At 42.2% G+C, this 17924-nt stretch overlaps 1 protein-coding gene across 4 annotated transcripts; it reads right to left on the bottom strand.

The window, feature by feature from the left end:
- Nucleotides 1–353: 353 nt before the first annotated feature.
- On the bottom strand, nt 354–17914 carry LOC120727657 (homer protein homolog 3-like). 4 transcript variants are annotated; one of them, XM_040022060.1, is made up of 11 exons: nt 17289–17914; nt 17053–17101; nt 13728–13884; nt 10584–10715; nt 10381–10485; nt 9620–9628; nt 9096–9208; nt 6330–6486; nt 2211–2309; nt 2034–2114; nt 354–1924 (listed from the first exon to the last, which is right to left on the bottom strand). In XM_040022060.1, the coding sequence occupies exons 2-11, from the start codon at nt 17073–17075 to the stop codon at nt 1739–1741; spliced, it is 1062 nt and encodes a 353-aa protein (XP_039877994.1). In that variant the 5' UTR covers nt 17076–17101; nt 17289–17914; the 3' UTR covers nt 354–1738. The 4 variants fall into 4 exon arrangements, with proteins under 4 accessions (XP_039877994.1, XP_039877992.1, XP_039877995.1 ...); XM_040022058.1 differs by having other exon boundaries at nt 9096–9229; XM_040022061.1 differs by lacking the exon at nt 9620–9628.
- Nucleotides 17915–17924: the final 10 nt, after the last annotated feature.

Here is a 17924-nt window from a genome sequence, read left to right on the forward strand (position 1 = left end):
ATTTATCTATAGTCTGTAGAGTAAACCAACAGCATAGCAACCCTGTGTTTTTAATTTTTATTTTGAAATAATATTACTGGATTGAATTTATAATTTTTTAAAAAAAAATAAAGTGTTATTGAATGTAGGTAATAGTATTACATTTTGAGTTTGGGTTTTGAGTCAGTCGCACCTGCAAATGATGGTAAATGGACTGGTTCTTATACTTAAGTACTCAGAGCACTTCCAAGACATCTCATTCATTCTTTCATACAAGCATTTTTTTCAGTGTCCAAGTATTTTCTATGCAATATTCACCAAAGAAAAACAAACAAACCCAAGAAAAAAAAAAAAAGACGAAATGCTGCATAAAGTGATTTTAATGTTTGCTTTTATTTTCAAACCACCATGACGCGGCCCAGAGAGCCGACATCACTGTTCACATTCATCCTCCGTACAGTAAGGCTTAAAAAATGTCATACGATACAGTCTGTGTGATGAAAAAACTCTGAAGTAGACATTCAGTTTTTCTTTTTTTAACGTATTTAATTATTCATACAGTACGGCCACAATCTCAAGGCCTATGGCATACTGTCCACAGCTAAAGGTAATGTGCTCAAAAGTAACAGAAGGCAGAAAACATCTTACATTTCTTCAGATGCATCACACCAATGAGAGAAACGTGTTCATTAAGATGTGAAGCTATTGTAAATAAGTTACTAAGTTAGTGCTTTGTTAGTAGATGATGCACAGCATATCATTCAGACTGGACAAGCTCAAAAGTCACTTATATTTACCTGTAAGACTAAGTGATGCATTTTAATTTCCTATGGTTACTTCTTAAGTGCAGCTTATTGATTTATATCATTTGGAAAACCATTGTTATGCTAACTTTAATTGCTTAATATTTCCTACTTACTATCATGTACTTAAGTAGCTTACTGAGGAATCAAAAGTTTCCTAATACAAGAAATGAAGATGTGATAAAAGACGCGCCACGGAAAACTCTTTTTCCCCCTCTGCTCTTAACATTTGATCTTTGGTGTCAATGTTTAGATGCTGTTGCTATTCAAGTTGCATGTCCTAGATTAACCACATTATCGACAACTACGAGCACACGCCTTCACTATCCTTGAATATTCCTTTGAAAAAATAACACTGGTCCTTCACATTACACAATATAGCTGCTAGATTACGTATGGGTAACTACAAGACCTGTGTGAACTGTTAACCCAGTAATAATTATGGCGTATGCAGGCTCTTAAATAAGCTAAACTTCTTTTTTTTTGTCTTGTGCGTTCACTTTTCAGCTCCTCTGTTTCTAAGCATGGACTCATTTTGTTGTAAAGATGAAAAACAAGGCCTCTTATTGTTCATATTGACACTGCATTGTGATTTTGGGTACAAAGGTGATCCTTATGAAAGACCAGAAGCACCAGTTCTAAATCCTAAATGACTAGCATTGTTAAGCACTTACCTTATAAGTTGGTTTATTGCACTGAGTGTTACCCTCGAAAGCAACATGAAGCGTTACGTTAAGTCGGGACAAGCTCTACCATATATATGCTGCTGCTCAGAGTCAGCGCGATGTTGCCGTCACTGCTGTGACACAGACCTTCCTGCAGCCGAGGTGGGTTTTGTGCTTGAAGAGGACCGGGACCAGCTCCTTCTTATTTTGTTTACTGCTTCCTGCCGGAACCCCTGTCCTCTCTTCCATTTCTCTTACAGGTTGCACTCTGCCGTGTTTCACCCACCCTTCCTATTTGTCAATAAGTTTAACAAGGCTCTGGCGGAGGTCGTTAAGGTCAAAGATCTTGATGTCCAGAATTTCTATGGCTCTCTGGATCTCAGTATCCAAGCGATCCCGGTCCTCCAGAGAGTTACTCAGGTTCTGCTCCGTGTTCTGGATGCGACGTTCCAGGTCCGAGTTTCGCATCTCCATCTCCTGAAGTGAACGGTAAACAGAGAAAAGGCAGAGGGAAATATTAGAAGGTTTACCAGAACCCGATAAGCAATGAAAACATGCCGAGTTACTGTAAAAACGTCACTCCTACCCGTAATCTGTGGATGGCCTCGTCACGCTGATGCTCCATTTCGTGGTAGTCTGCTTTTTTGCTTTGCAAAATGTGAATTTCCTAGAGAATGAATGAAAGGTACTCATCAAAAAGTCTGTTTTTGTATGTTTTTGTTGATGTGTCATGTCATTCCTTGTTATTTAGCAAATATCCAACCTCATCTTTAGCCTTCAGCAAGGCCTCCAGCTCCTCCAGGGACTGGGTCAGCTCATCCTTCAACAGATCACTGGGGCCGTGGGCTTCAAGGTCAGCCACCTTACAAAACACACCAATGGAAATGTTGTGTATGTAAGACAGCGTTTTAAAAAGCTTTTATTTGGTCCAGACTATTACTGGTTTGATTCAAATTATTTTTCCCTGGTCTACTTAAAATAATTGAACTATAATGAGAACAAAGACAATGTGAAATGCAGATCAGAGTGACCTCATGTTTGGTTGGGTTTCTCAGATTGGTTGAGATGTAGGGAACACCTTGGTCAGCCATTCATGCTCACAAACACACCTCTGACCAGCTTAAAATTAACCTTACATGGATGTTTTTCGACATCTTTGCAGGCACAGAGAGAGCACGAAAACTCCACACAGAAAGGCTCCAGCCGGCCCATCCAGCCTAGTTTAACACTCTATCCTGTGCAGCTTTTCTCCAACACAACGCCTCTTCCTCCATCTGCCTTGGTTTCATAAGAGTGCTGTGGAAGAGGACAAAATGCCACAAAGACGAATTCGCACGCTGGCTGGCACTTCACCATGTGTACAATCCAGAAATAGCTTTGGTGGGCAAACACAAACAGCAGCGCTGCTTTCTATGCACTGAAAAGGAAGCCCTGAGCAGTAAGTTACACATTTTTGCACCATGCCATCCAGTCTAAGAGCTGAAATACACATACACACAGTCTAAGGTGGAGGTTATGGCTTGATCACAGCTGATAGAACATTATTTAATACAGCTAAGCAAGAATCTGTGGACACACTGCTATCTCTGAGATCAAATAGCAGAATAGCATGCTAACGTGCAGAGTTAGCACTTGATATTATATAAGTGTAATGTTTACCATGTTTATCATGTGCTGATTAGTCTTGGAGGTACTTAATATTCAGCTAAATAAACTGATTTCTGACCTGATGATGTCACTGCGATCAGTTATGACACTCCATCCTAAGGGAATAGCTATGCCAAATTTTATCCAAATCATTGATGACTATTGCTACGTCAAGCTATAAATATTAACCAAAGTGTGGCTCTAATATAGTATCTGCATAGACATTAGAATTCACCAGGAATAAATGTAAACATGGTTACCCATCCCACTGAATTTTACAGTCTGGATTAAGGTGAAACACAACCAAGATAACTGAAGCACAGCTAAAAACATTAAAAGGACTTATTCTAGCATTCGTCAGAACGTTTTGATGATGCACTCAGTTTGGACCATCCATCTATTTTCTTATCGGCTTATCCAATTTAGGGATAAGCAGGGCTGCGGAAGCCAATCCCAGCTGTGCCAGGGCAAGAGATAGGATGCACTCTGGACAGGTCACCAGCCCATCACAGAGATAACACACAGAGACAGCCATTCATGCTTACTTTCACGCCTATGGCCAGTCAAAATCACCAGTTAACCTACAGTAACATGCATGCATTTGCACTGTGGGAGGCAGGATAACCCTCTACACTGAAAGGCCCCAGTCCCTGCACCACACTATAGTAATTCAGACATAAAAGCCTAAAGATTTTAACAACGACATGAAACGTAAAGGTGAATAACAGGAAAACTCATAGACTTTTAACACCTATAACTCTTATCAAAGCTAAAGAGCTCATCGGCGGACAGAATTAAACTTATCACAGAGAGCACTCAACTCTGTTTGCTTTCATTCACACCTACAGATGGCTCACAGCGTTCACCTGCAACAATAAGCGGCTATTTCTACTATAATGAAGTCGTAGAAGAGCAACACTTTAACGAATGAAATCCTCATTGCATTGCGTTTCATCTGAGCTCCATGAATTAGAAAGAAAAACAGAAGGACACCTCCAAAAACACCCCGAATGCCCCGTTGGATTATTTTAAACGGCGTATGGTTTAGACTCAAAAGAAGAAAAGAGGGAAAAAAAAAAGAGAGAGAAACAAGTGGATGCCAACTCCCTCTGGTGATTTTTCATTTTTTCCTAACTGGGGCATTGAAAGTAGGATATTGCTGTCCTACAAACCCCCCTCTCCCTCTCTCTCACACACACACCACCCCGGAGACATGAACCATTTTCAGCCACCTGGTCCCCTTCCTCAAACAGTAGGAACTAGCTCGGTCCAAAGGAGACGGGGTTCTCACTTGTATGATTTAATCAGTCGATGTGGACCAAAATAGTGAAAGCTGTTTCTTGCTGAAATACCAGGGGAGCGCTTACAAATGAAACCGTAGTGATCGATACTGTGAGGCTGGGCTATAATGGAAAGGGATCGAGGTGTTAAAGCATCAAATCAGAGAGGTTTGTAAATGTCAGCCTGAGGCGAGGTCGTCCCCAGAGGAATCAGCTCCCAGCAAATATGAAAATACCTTTTATTGATGAGCGGGTACATGGAGGGCAGCGGCATCTGCATCCACCGGAGCCTGAGAAGTAATTCAAGTGTAAAACCCTCGTGAGGCTCTCGGTGTTTAGACCGAACTCCCTCGTGGCGAAACGTGAAATTTGGCGTGTACTTAGTGAACCGCTTCAACCAGCGCAGATAACGCCTTGATTAAAGCTTCTGAGGGAAAAAGCCTGAAGCACAAGTCAGAGATTGATGGAGTGTGTTACCAGCAAAGCTTCTTTTTTCCGAACAACCAGTTTCAAAACAAGGAAATGAAGAGTCTGCAAAGGACAACCCAATCAAAAGCAGCAGGGCTTCGCTCAGCAGCGTAGAGGCACACAACCCCGGATCAGTCTTGCAGCAATATCTCTCTGTTGCTTGTGCAATCTTACTTGTGTTCCTGTTCCACAGCTTTACACTCCAGAAATGATCACTAGGTGTGACCTTAACCATTAGTTTCTACTCCACAGGTTACTGCAGAGTTGTATAAGAGCTTCAGAGGCCAGAGGAGAAAACTTCTCAGCTTTTAGACTCAGAATTTTAACTTTTTGTTAACCGTATGTCTCAACTTTTAGGTCACAGATGGTGCATTATCATGAATAACTAATCGCTCCGTTCTTTAAACTCCTTATTGTGCTGATAGTTGGTGGATGGAGCCTTCTCAGCCAGAGTGCATTAGACAAGAGGCGATGTGAGGCAGTGGGAAATTCTGAGTGTGTCTTTGGACCACTGGAGAAAAGTGAAAACCCAGAGTACAGAGATATTTTAATCTGCTTTTTTGCTATTGAAAACAAATTATTATGAAATAAAACAATAAGATCATTCAGCCAATTTCAGCATCTGACTCCAGCACTCTTTAGAAAGCATTAACAGGATTTAAAGGGAAGGTGATGTTTGCATTGCTACACTCACTTTACAATAAAGCTTCCATCACCCAAAAATGACTCTTTTTAAAATGCAGTTTCAAACCATCTGCTTTAAAATGATTTCGTTTACAAGGTGACTTTCTGCTTAAGCATCCAAAGCAAAACTCACATGTGGGATGTTATAGTCTCACATAAAAGTTGGAGTGCAGGGATACAAAGAAGCTATGAAGACAAAAGCTACTATACACAATAAAAAAGTGGGAGGTTAAAAAGTCCTGGGAATGAGGAAGAAGAATTTAGTCTGCAAGCGTGTAGGTGTACTCAAAATTAAAACATGTACTCTGTTGAGCTTATTGTAAGTTTATTTTAGGTCATTATGTCTTCATTAGATTCTGAAAGTTTTAGACAGGTACATGGGGAGAGATGGGGGCGTGACACGCAGCAGGAGTCCCAGACTTAATCCAGATCTCCTGCTGCATGAGCTCAGCAAAACAACACTTTTTTCCAGCTTTTTTAAATGTATCTGTGGCCAGCAAATGCCAGACAATTTTGGATATTATTGGCATAAAGCTTAGTAATGGATCTCATTGTTATTGTTCACTGATGAAGTAGTAGTGATGTATACTCTTAGTGGGGGTTTTTTCCAGTTCAGATCCAAGGAGTTTGATTTGTAGCAGTCATAAAGATAAAGAGACAAAACCAATAGTAATAGTAATTACTGCTTTTAACAAGAAAAAAAAAAAAAACATCCTGTATTTCATATGTTTCTATAATTTAATAGGTGAGACTTCAGGGTGAACACACTTCATCAGAGCATCCTCAAACTCCCTGAGGCTCACCTGGTCTCTGAGTCTTTCGGTCTCCTCCTGATATGCTGTCAGCTGTTTCTTCCACTGCTCCACGTTAGCATTCGCTTCATGCAAAGCTGCCACCAACTTAGAGTTGCTGTCCTGTAAAGTGAAGAGCTCAGCTTCCAGGTTCATCTCACAAATAGACCTGAAAAACACGAATACCAATACACATCTACGTCAAATCCAAAACTACGCACCCTGCCTCCCGCCCTATGGCAGCTGGGATAGACTCGAGAGCCGTTTCATCAGTTGCTGTTTCAGTGAGCTGGACCTTAACTTTCAATCAGAGTTTAAAAAAAATGTTAAAATTCCTCACAAAGAAGAAAAACTGTTACTTAATAAAACAAAAGCAACAATGCTTTTTAGATTTTAGATTTCATTAAGTGGAGTCATATCTGACTCTGTATCCCGCTATATAAAATTGAGAAAACTGATCAAACAATGCAGTGCAAATTTAGCTGATTCTGATTCAGGTACTTACAAATCTTTACAGGGAAAAAAGCTTATGCAGTGTTAGTAATAAACAAAACTGCCACATGTTGATGACTTCAATATTAAATCGAGTCTTGTGTCAAGCACTGCAACATGAGGCTAAACACAATAGCTGGTTGTGGAGTAACAAGCAAGCTGTACTGCTGCCAAGAGTCTGGAACATGATGAAACACTGATGGCCTGGTTAACACAATCACAGAGCCACTACACAAGTGTTGAGGAGGCTGTAGCCTGCAGCCGCACACCTAAAGGGCAGACGGAAACTTATTTCACAGGTCTGGTGACAAAGCAAAGAAACACTTATTAAAGCCCCAACCCCGACCCGGAGAGCAGAGATCAAACTGACCGACTGCATCAAGAGACTTTGGAAAGGTTCTTCAAAAAACAACTGAGGCTGACATTTGTTTCCATCAGGAAAAAGACAAACGGAAGATGACAGATGATGATGACAGATAAAGATTTGTGTATTTTTCACATCTTTCCATCACAGTTCTTCAGTCCCCACTGACGTTTGTTCCAGTTTAAAATGATGTGACCTTGAAACTTCTTTATCTCTGTGGCTTTAAACTGAATTTCCTGCACATTTGATGAATGCATGACTTGTAAGCGAGTAAGACAAGCCAGTTCCCACTCCATGAGTCCACTTTTATGCCACCTGCACAGAAGACATATACGATGATTGAATTTGATATGCTCTCTTCATCTTTGATCCTTTTCCTTTGCTCTGTCCTACATCTCCAAAGCTTGATGTTGTAAACTGGCCACACTTTGCCATGGTAACCGTTCAGGAGCTGCTTTCTTCGTGGTAATTGGACTATAGGGTATAAAAGCATTGTGGGTGGCTCAAAGCACTGAATGGAGGGATGCTTCCAAGCCTCATTCAGTGTTATGTATGAGTCAACACTTCGACAATGGCCTGTTCATTTCCTTAGGAGCTTCACAAACTGAATGACGTCAGCGGTGTTAATTAACACAGAAAAAATGAAAACCACGATAACACTCAGGAACCAAAAGGTAATGGATTGTCTGGTTAAGTGCAGCCAGAAGCACAGTCCACTTGAAATTTGAAAAACCCTCATGATGTTACAAAGACCGTTTGTAAAACACAGTGCGTGGTTACAGCAAATACTAGATTGTTATGCTGTATTTTTCCGCCGGGGTGGCCACGTAGAGCGGGTCATCGACCAATCAGAATGTCAGTGGCTCAATCTCTGACCCCTATAAGTCCACACGCTCAAGTAGATGCTGGATGTCGTTGAACCATTCAGGTATGTTTTAACGCAATTCTACAATCTTCCCAGGATTGGATGTTCAAGAAAATGAAACCCAAGATCACAATGTGCAATACTCACAGAAGTTTCAAAAACACCAAGAGTTACATCTCAGACTCATTAGAGGTTAGCATGGTAAATGCTGACGTTCATGACAGCACACTGGGACAATGTGTTGTGGATAGACGAGACCAAAGCGGAGAAGTTAGAAAACCAAACACAGCGTGTCAGCACAAACACCTCATGCCAGCTGTTAGGGGTGATGATTTGGGCTTGTTTTGCACCTACAAAGTTATTGAGGGGACCATGAACTGCTCCGTATATTAAAGTACTCTAGAGTCAAATGTGAGGCTGACAGCTAAAACTTGGCCCAAACTGAGTCACACAACAGGATAATGATCCTAAACACAGCAGCAAATATACAACAGTATGGACAAAAAAGAAGGTGTTACAAGAGGCCCAGTCAAAGTCCACCTTCAACCTGATGAAATGCTGATGTGAGCTGTGCATAAATTAATGCCTGTAGGCCTTAATGAGCTGAAGCAGCGGTATAAGGAAAAGTGGGCCTGAATTCCACCACGGTGATGTGAGAGATGACAAATTAAGTTATTCCACTTCCAAAAACTGTAATTCTCACATGACTGTATGTATCTGTAAATACAGTCTGTTCATATTCTAAAAAGCCAGTCTTCCTCTTCATAATGGCTAAATGCAAAAACATAAAACTAGCCATGTTGCGCTGAAGCAAACCCAGGTATAGTGGAACTGCAAAGACTTGGCATTACCAACATGGCTGTCGAGTTGTGAGATTTACCTAGAAAACCTTTTTCCACTGAAGAAGGTCATGAGGTGTGTTTGAAATCAGGCTGTTTCAGCTCTCAGTAATGAAACTTCAAGGCTTCCTTGGTTTCATTTCTGTGTGTGTGTGTGTGTGTGTGTGTGTGTGTGTGTGTGTGTGTGTGTCTGTGTGTGTGTGTGCGTGTGCAGTTACCCCTCAGAGAGCATCTTTTTAATGCGCTCCTTCTCAGAAGACAGGGTGATGTCTGCGCTCTGGCTGCGAAACAGCTTGTCCTCCGGTCCATTCACGCACATCACCGGTGGAGACTGGAGTTCATCCGAGAGGTCCTGAGAAACACATCAGTAAATGGACTCTCATAATAACTAATGCAGAATTATTAAGAAATAAAAAAACAGACTCTGCATTAAATGGATTTATTCAAAGTGAAGAGAGACCGCCTGCTTTTAGATGTTAAAATCCCATTCAAGTCAAAGTCTGCGTATAAAATCAAGCAAAGCTATACAGCTCGTGATAATAATAAATGACTCTCTCTTCGCGGTCTTGTTCTCGATGGACTGACTGCTGTAACACGATAGTTTTAGCGTCTGATAAATGAGAAGCTTAGAGCTGTCTGCCCATCAGAGAAGGTATAAAATGTATAAAACTCAGAGGCAAGAAGAAAAAATAAAGATGCTTCCTGCACAGGTGTTTTACATTTCCTCTAAATAATGACTCACCTGTGAGAACTGCAGAGGAAATCCGTGAGGTGGAAAAAACGGAAAAGAAGAACATATCACCACGAAGCACACAACACGAAACGACCTTTTCAACACATCACAGTCAGAAAGCGTGCTTTGCGGACTGATCAGTTATGCAGTGCAGTGCCACTTAGCAAGTACAATGAATTGAAGCAGTTGGCAATTTTCTGGAGCTTTGGCTCTCCCAATGTGTTCGTTAAATCGATCGGGAGTGAGAGACGTCACTTGGAACCTGCTCAGCCGTAGAATTAAAAAGGAAATAGGCATGTTCCTCAAGATCAGGCAGATGTAACTGAAGGCTGATTATTCTTTATTGATGGAAAAGGGCCCTGAGCTGACTACGTTTTCATCATTAGAAGTGTTTCAAGTCAGAGGCTTCTGGGTAGCTGTGGGGAGAAAATGTGAGTGTGGTGTACTGCTGAGCAGCATCGGATAATTTTACCATCGTCCTAGTTTTCCTCATTTTCACTTCCCTCTGAGACAACTGACCCAGCTCACATTTCTTTTGCTTTTCGTTCCCCTCTCTCCCCGTCCCTCCTTTGATTTAGTCACAGCGGCCCTGTCTAATAGCTGAGCTGCAGCAAGTAATACAGGTGCATTCATCTAATCATCTAATTTCAGTCTTGAAATGCCCAAAATGTGCATGAATAACAGAGGTTTCACATTTACAGCTTCTCGGTGACACTCACAAACCTTTGCTCTTCTTTCATGCTCACGCTTTCTAAAAGGACGGCGCTCACCTGAGGAGCAGCGATGGTGAGCGCAGTGTTGGCCAGTTCTTTGTCCTGTGACTTTTCTCGCGCCAGACGAGCTGCATCTTTCACCTCCTTAAACTTCTCTGCAAACTTTACAGGAGAGGGCAAGTCATGACCTAGACAATGCAGCACAAACCCTCTACAAGAAATGGATGGCACATTTTTAAAAGTGCTGTACTTTGACCTACCTGATGCAGTTGCTGCTCTGTGGCAAAGCCCAGACCGTAGACCGTGTTGGCGCGGCTGTCAGCCCACTGACCAAACTTCTGAGACGTCTTAGTAAATGTCATGCTGGGCGTAACAGTGCAGTTGATAATTGCCTGCAGATAAAGAGATAACAGAGGTCCTCCCCTTAGGTGCAGGTGAAGAGAGCAGATGGCTCTGGGAGCAGACGCTATCTTCCTTCTTAGACTATGGCAGCAACATGCTCTAACTGAGGCACTGCAAGTTATTTTTATTTCTTATGATAACTTATGACACATTTCACCAGTGAATGGTAACATTTTACTCTTACTTTACTAAGAAAGTTATCAAAATGCAGTTTTAACCGTAGATGACCTCTCCACAAATTGGGGCAGAATATGGAGGAACAACTCGATAAATGAATGCATCAACTTATGGACCTGGAGGAATGCTGAGAAGAACCGGATGAGGAAGAGCATGAAGAGACAAAGAAGGAAACTTTGGAGCAGCTGGATGAATTCAATGACTTATGTCAGGAGATGAGATCATTGTGGATGAGCTCAGTGGCTGATGAGCCGCTGGAGCTTGGCTGATGCCTCCAAAACCTGGGAGTTGATACAACTCTTTCCTTGAAGCAGCCGGGAACGAGTGAGAATAAGACAGGCAGAGATGGACCCGGATGTGATGATGGGGAAACTGTTACCAGATGTGTACACGCAGCAGAAAATTTACATCCTCACAGCCTTGAGAAAACTTGGAGAGAGTCTTACTCCAGAAGATGAGACTTTTCTCACTGAAAACACCACAGCGACACTCAGACTCAGTTTGAAAAAGTGACTGCAAAACAAGGGTTTTAATAAAATTAAAAAAAAAAAAAAAGCCTTTAGTTAGCTGTGGTGTGAAAACCAATTCTACAGATGTGCCTCTGGCTGCTCAGAAGATCCACCAACTGGGAGGTAAGTGGTTCCCTGGCTGATTGCTGACGTATCCCTGGGCAGATGTAATGATATTTATATAGCAGTTCTTCTACTCTGAGCACAAAAAGTGCTTCATTCACTCAAACACATCTCTATTCTTAAGCACCGTATCTATTATACTAAAACACCCCAGTAGATGCAACTCCATGTCAGTATCTTGGCCAAAGATACTTCAACTTGAGGACACTGGAGTAACCAGGAATTAAACCACCAACCTTTCAGTTGATAAACAACCCGCTCTACCTCCTGAGCCTCAGTGGAAATGTTAGGTTTAAAAGAACTAAGGCGAATGGGTGAGAGCAGTAAGTAGAGTAGAAAAGTGCTATATAAGTACTAGTCCATCTATGATTTAATAACTAGACAACACCTCAATATGCATTTTCCTACTGAATTCCACTATTTTTCCCATCCTAATAAATACCGCATGATATTCACTTTGTAAATTACATTTCCATTTAAAGTAAAATAGAAAATAAAGCATGTCAAAGGGAAAATCCCTCTGCAGACTTACAGTGAGCACTGAAGGAAGTGAATGTAATATCTGAATGTATAAAGCGGGACATGTTTTGGGAGTAATGCCCGGCAGGTGTTAACGTGTTTGTTTGTGGTCAAATTTAGTCACACCAATGGAGTCACAGCAGAGCGAGATCGATATTAGTAACTGAAGCGTACCAAGATCAAAGTGAAGGTCGAGTGCGCCAGTGTGCCCCACCAAACCATACGCACTCTCTTTACGTCCCCATCACACCTTCTTCTGAATGTTTAATGCACCATGTAACTCCCCATATGAAGACTGTTTACTGGTGTGTAAACAGAATGCTTTAAAGGATGTGCGCAGATGTTGTAACAGGGTTCACATTTTAGCTATGTCAGGGATGTGGCATCCAGCTTGGCATTTAACTCTGTGGTCCAAAGTTAAGTGTTTCATCAGCCACGGCATGAAAGGGGTGGTCTTGGACTTTAGCACTGACACTCACGGTCCCTACTCACTTTGTTTATTCCCATCAGTGAGATTGAGAGTTTTAATGCTTCCACAAGCATCTGGACATGTTGTTATTACATTTGGTTCACATTTCATAGTAAATCTTTGCGCACTAACATTAGAGACTTATGCTGGAGCATTTAAATGGAAAATAGGCCTCAGCAGAGCCTCACCACAGCTATAGATGATATAGTAGCAAGGCCATGAACTGGAGTATTGAGCCGCTGTATTTGTATTACTGAACAGGTTTTTGTTAAAATCAGCGGTTGGTTTGGCATGAACATTAATAGGAGGTTACCAGGATGCCATTTTCACGCATGTTCTCCCTTGAGACCTGTTTCGGCAATTGCTCACACTTCTGCCAAAAGGGCAGCAGCTGCACAATCAAAACATATCTACCAGGTTTATCACATCATTCTCTGGGAAGTTGCCAAAGCTGGCTCTGTCCTTCCTAACACATGACCCCAAAAAAGAAAAAAAAGAAAAGGAAAACACACCTATTTATAAACCTTTTTTATTTTACGTCATCTCCTGTGTTAGAGTAATGGAACTGAAAATACTAGAACTGCAGGCAGCTTAAGAAGAAGCATCCCCCACCCCTTTCCCCTCCAACCAATGATTACATGAACTCTGCGCTCTGCATTTGTGTGCCGACGTGCTTGACATAACATGCTGGATTCTAGCAGCAGGAGCAGCAGTGGCAGAGAAGATTACTGTGGAGCCAGACACCAGCCCTGGCAGGATTGGGCTACTGAACGGCCAACTGCTGCCTCGCGCTGCCTTCTGGGAGGCAGAAATGTGGGTCACACTAGAGGTGCTAAGATGAGATCAGATGGGTCCCCTCCCCACCCGCCTAATCTAAATCCACAAGCCCGGACCAAAGATGCTCTGGCTGCTGATGTGTTGAGCTTCGATTTGGTTTAGTTTGTTATATAATTCTTCACCTCACAGGACTTCTGGTGGGAGTGTGGTTGATGAGTAAAAATTCAATCTCAAGCTGCTGTTTGTCTTGCTTTTTTAGACCTGTGGCATTATTTCAAAACCCTTTTGATTCCAAAGCCACCAACTTTTACTTATTACTTCTAGACAGCAGATCTGTATTTGTTTGTTGTTTCTCCCCCTGTCCATCTTTAATCTGTCTTCTTTGCTGAATCTAAAATTTTGTCTACACCAATTTCCCACGCACTCACCTTTGTCCCGCCCACACTAATGATGCGATACACGTTGCGAGTAGCATCGTAGAAGAAGGACACTGTGACAGCATGCTTGCTGGCCGGTATCCAGTTCCTCTTGGTGGTGGGGTCGATTTGGAAAACATGGGCCCGGGCGCTGAAGATCGGCTGCTCCCTGAAGGAGGAATCACAGAGGGATGATGATTAGATGCTGTGAGAAGGGAATGTCAAAGTAAAAATCCCTCTGCAGACTTAAAGTAGTGTGCACTGGCACTGAAGGAACTGAATGTAAAGTCTAAATGTATAAAACGAGCATCAAACCATTAAAATATGGTCCATTAATAAAACCGTTTTTGCTTAAAAATCCTTTCTTGTTTACATGAAAAACACAAATCTGTCTTTTTTTTTCATAACAGGACATCTCTGTCTCCCCTGTCATCCAGGGACAGATCATCCTTTGGCTATCTCCCACTATTTTTCCTGCGTCATCCACCAGTCAAACAGGGTTAGCTGGCAAAGCATGTTGACTAGAACTCTCTGAACCCTCTCCCGAGTCGTCACCCTCCACGCTCTGATCTGCGCCTGGCAGGTTTTGCTCCGATGTATCCTGGATACGAGGTAAATATATCAAAGCAACACAGTCAGTGGTGCCGGGAGGTGGTTTAGCCACTGCCCTGTGGTGTGAACAGCAGCACTGCTAACCCCTCCTTTCTCCTCAGCAGGGGTGAAAGTGAGTATCACAAGAAGACGCTGCTGTCATTCACTGGTATAGAAATGCAAATCAGAAGAGCTGCTATGTAGTAAAATAATGAAATAGTTCAAAAAAAGGACGTGGATTCTTTAACTATAGCTATTTCCAGTGGAACTGCATTATTTTGGCTAGTCTTGGTGCAGTGACCTCATTGCAAATACAAAAACCAACAATGGTTTCTCTGGATGCATTTCATGTAGACATGGTTGAGATAACCTGCTATAGCGCACACTGACCATCAGAATGGAGAAAGGTGCTTAAAAAAGGGACTTTGCTGTTGGTGCCAGACAGGCTGGTCTGAGTATTTCGGAAACTGTTGATCTACTGGGATTTTCCCACACAATAATTTCTAGGGTTTACAGAGAATGGTCTGAAAATATCCACTAAGCTTGTTGATGCCAAGGTCAGAGGAGAATGGCCAGCCTGCTTCAATTCTGACCCTACCTGGGGGGCAACATTAATTCAAATAATCACTCATTACAACCAAGTTAAGCAGAAGAGCATCTCTGAATGCATAACACATCTAACCTTGAAGCAGATGGGCTACAGCAGCAGAAGCCTAACCCTTTCAACCATGTTCCAGTCTGATAATAAGCCATGCTGCAATTCTGCTTTTCAGTCACATTAACTCTCTGCTGCCTGCGGCTTTTATGCTTCCTGATTAAGACAGGAAACAGCATAAAGGTCAGCCCGCTGTGACCTCTGCAGAAAATGGTAAAAACAGGTCATTATTTAAGCCCAAGGGGAATAAAGCTACTAACCAGTTATCAGAAAGTCAAGGGACTATCAAATAATCTGTCATATTTATGTTATTCTTTATTTTCCATGAAGCCCATGAGTCAGTCAATAAGGTCATTGATGTCAAACAATCATAAAGTGCTAGTTTTACACAGAACATAAAATGGGTGAGAGTGAAGGTGGACCTGCTATTAACTCTAATATCATCCCATCACTGCCACGCTTTCACCTTGCCTGAGGTGACGAGCTCTGCCACATAATATCTGGCATCCGACCGAACAACACGGACCGCTTTGCAAACAGAACGAACCAGGAATCAACCAAACGGACAAACACAGGCTGCAAACGTGTTTGTGTCAACATGTTTAGTTTCCTCTCTCAGAAAACGTTTGAAACACAAAGGTGGTCAAACTAGTGTATGTATATGCTGAAAGAAATGAACAGTGTAGTTTTTATGGCAGCTGCATTTTAACAGAGACAAAATATGAAACAAAAACCTTATGTCTGGAGCTGCATGCATGATTTTGACAAATGGGGTGAGGATGATTGTTGAGGAAGGTGGTGGATCAGCGGGAAGACATTGTTAACAATCTGAAGGGAGTTGGAACTGCAGTCACCAAGAACACCATTGGTAACACAGGATGTTGCAATACATTGAAATATTGCAGCACCTGCAAGTTCCCCTTCTCAAGAAGGCACGTGCACACCTCTGTCTTCAGTTTGCCAGTGACAATCTCGATTTAGAGAAGGTTTGCGAGAAAACCAATATCGAGCTCTTTGGAAGAGAAATGCTGAGTTCGACTAAAAGAACACCATCCTCTACAGACAAGCACAGAGGTGGAAACAGACGGGGCCATGTACCATGAAACTGTGGATACTGCCAAAGCACCAAAGGAGTGGCTAAAGAAGAGGTCATAAAGTGGTGCAGCCAGGCTCCAGACCTCAATCTTACAGAAAACGGTTGGAGGGAGCTGAAGCATCAAGCTGCATAGCAGCAGTCAAGAATTTCACTCACTGATCTGCAAATCAATTATAACTTTTATGTGATGTTTACTTTTCTTGTCGAATGAAGTGATTCACCAGGGGATCGAATAATTATTTCCCCCTCTGTATAGTCTGTTAACTGAACAACAGAACAATTCAATTACTTGACCTTCATCCTCAGTAGAGGGGGTGGCCTACTTAATGGAGGTCTCTAAGCATGATAACAAAGCCTGGGAGTGATTAGACAGGAATTAGTGTGTTCATCCTGAGGCGTAGCTCTGACCTCTGTCACTAACTACAATATCTAAAATCTGTTTCACCTGGTTTCTTTTGATCTAAATCTTCTAAGAGAAATGTTAAACACTACACAGTCTGATTAATAAAAAAGGGAGTGAGGCAGCAATAGGAAATATCTACATTAACGTGAGTGAAAGTAGGATTTTGTCATGGTAACACCTGCTCCCCTAGGATGGCCCCAGAATCTATGCTTCTCCTCCCAATCAGCTGAAAATGGTTTTAAATAAACTAAGCTGGGGCCACATGGGACTACATAACAATATGTCTTAATTTAACAGATTCATTAAGTCTGAAATGAAACCAGAGCGCTGCTCCAGATGTGCTCCACAGCCAACATCAGCAGAGCAGTGATAAATGTTCATATGCAGCCTTACTACTACAGTTTTAAACTCACTACAAATGATTGCTTTAAATCAAAGCTTAAGTCCCGCCGATCTGATAACAAGATCTCAAAGTATTTGTGTTAGATTTATGTAAAGTGTCTGCCATCCCAATGCCACATGCAAGTACAAGAAATCTAAATAGATAAATAAATAAATAAATAGAAAAGGACAAGCTGGTAGATGGCCATACCTTTCTCTGTGGTGAGGAAACATCTTAGAAGATCACCAAGACTTCTTTTCTGTAAAAGAAAAGACTGAGGATTGGTTAGACAACTGTTAACGTAAATTACTTTAATAAAAAATTATACCAGAAAAAACCCCCCGGAATAATCATAAAAGTTTGTCCCTGTACTTTAACATTTTCCCCGCTCTTAATTCTTACTTAAAGTCTAGTTAAATCTGTGTCATGGATAGAGAGGCGCTTACCCCATTTCGGTGTAAAACCTCGTCGAGTCTGTTATCTAACAATATTTTGCGTCCTGAAACTGCTGCTGCTGTCCCAGTTGGTCTCCTCTTCCTTTCAGTCACAGCTACCAGATGCTTTATTCTTGCTTTATTCTCCAGGGGGGGGGGAGGTTTCACCGCAAGGCGCTGCACTCCGCCTGCTGCAGCCCGCCAAGTGGCACCGTCCTGCCCCGAGCAGCTCGCAGAGTCAGAAGCCGGGGAGAGCAGAGCTGCTGCGGACGGCAATGGCTGAAGTGACCGCGGGCTGCTCCGAGTCCATCTTCGTCCTGCCACAGAACACGGGACCTCTCTTTGTTTCCTCGTCTTTCACTGCTTATCCTGTACGGCCAAACCTCTCTGTTCTCCCCTTCAGTTGTTGGCTCTTCATCCGGCCGGCTGTTGAATGCGAACAGCCGGCAGTATAGTACCACCTGCTGGCTCTGCAGCCTCCAAACACCCGCTCCAGCTGTGTGTGACAGTCAGGTATGGAAACTATGTCAACGCGCCTGCATGTGTGCAGTGCAAACCAGAGCTTTAAGGTCTGCCTTGACCTAAAAAAGAAAAAGAAAAAAAAGTGAAGAGTCGTGCAACAGCCCATTTAGGACCTATTGGTGTAAT

Source organism: Simochromis diagramma, unplaced genomic scaffold (assembly GCF_900408965.1).
Source record: "Simochromis diagramma unplaced genomic scaffold, fSimDia1.1 OVJJ01000205.1, whole genome shotgun sequence".
Lineage (NCBI taxonomy): Eukaryota > Metazoa > Chordata > Actinopteri > Cichliformes > Cichlidae > Simochromis > Simochromis diagramma.

Coding starts and splice junctions, on each gene's coding strand:
- LOC120727657 (XM_040022058.1), bottom strand. CDS start 17,075: ATGTTTCCTCACCACAGAGAAAG. Junction 13,885..17,052: donor TTTCCTCACCACAGAGAAAG/GTATGGCCATCT, acceptor TTCCTCCTTCAG/GGAGCAGCCGATCTTCAGCG. Junction 1,925..2,033: donor AGGCCATCCACAGATTACGG/GTAGGAGTGACG, acceptor CGTTCACTTCAG/GAGATGGAGATGCGAAACTC.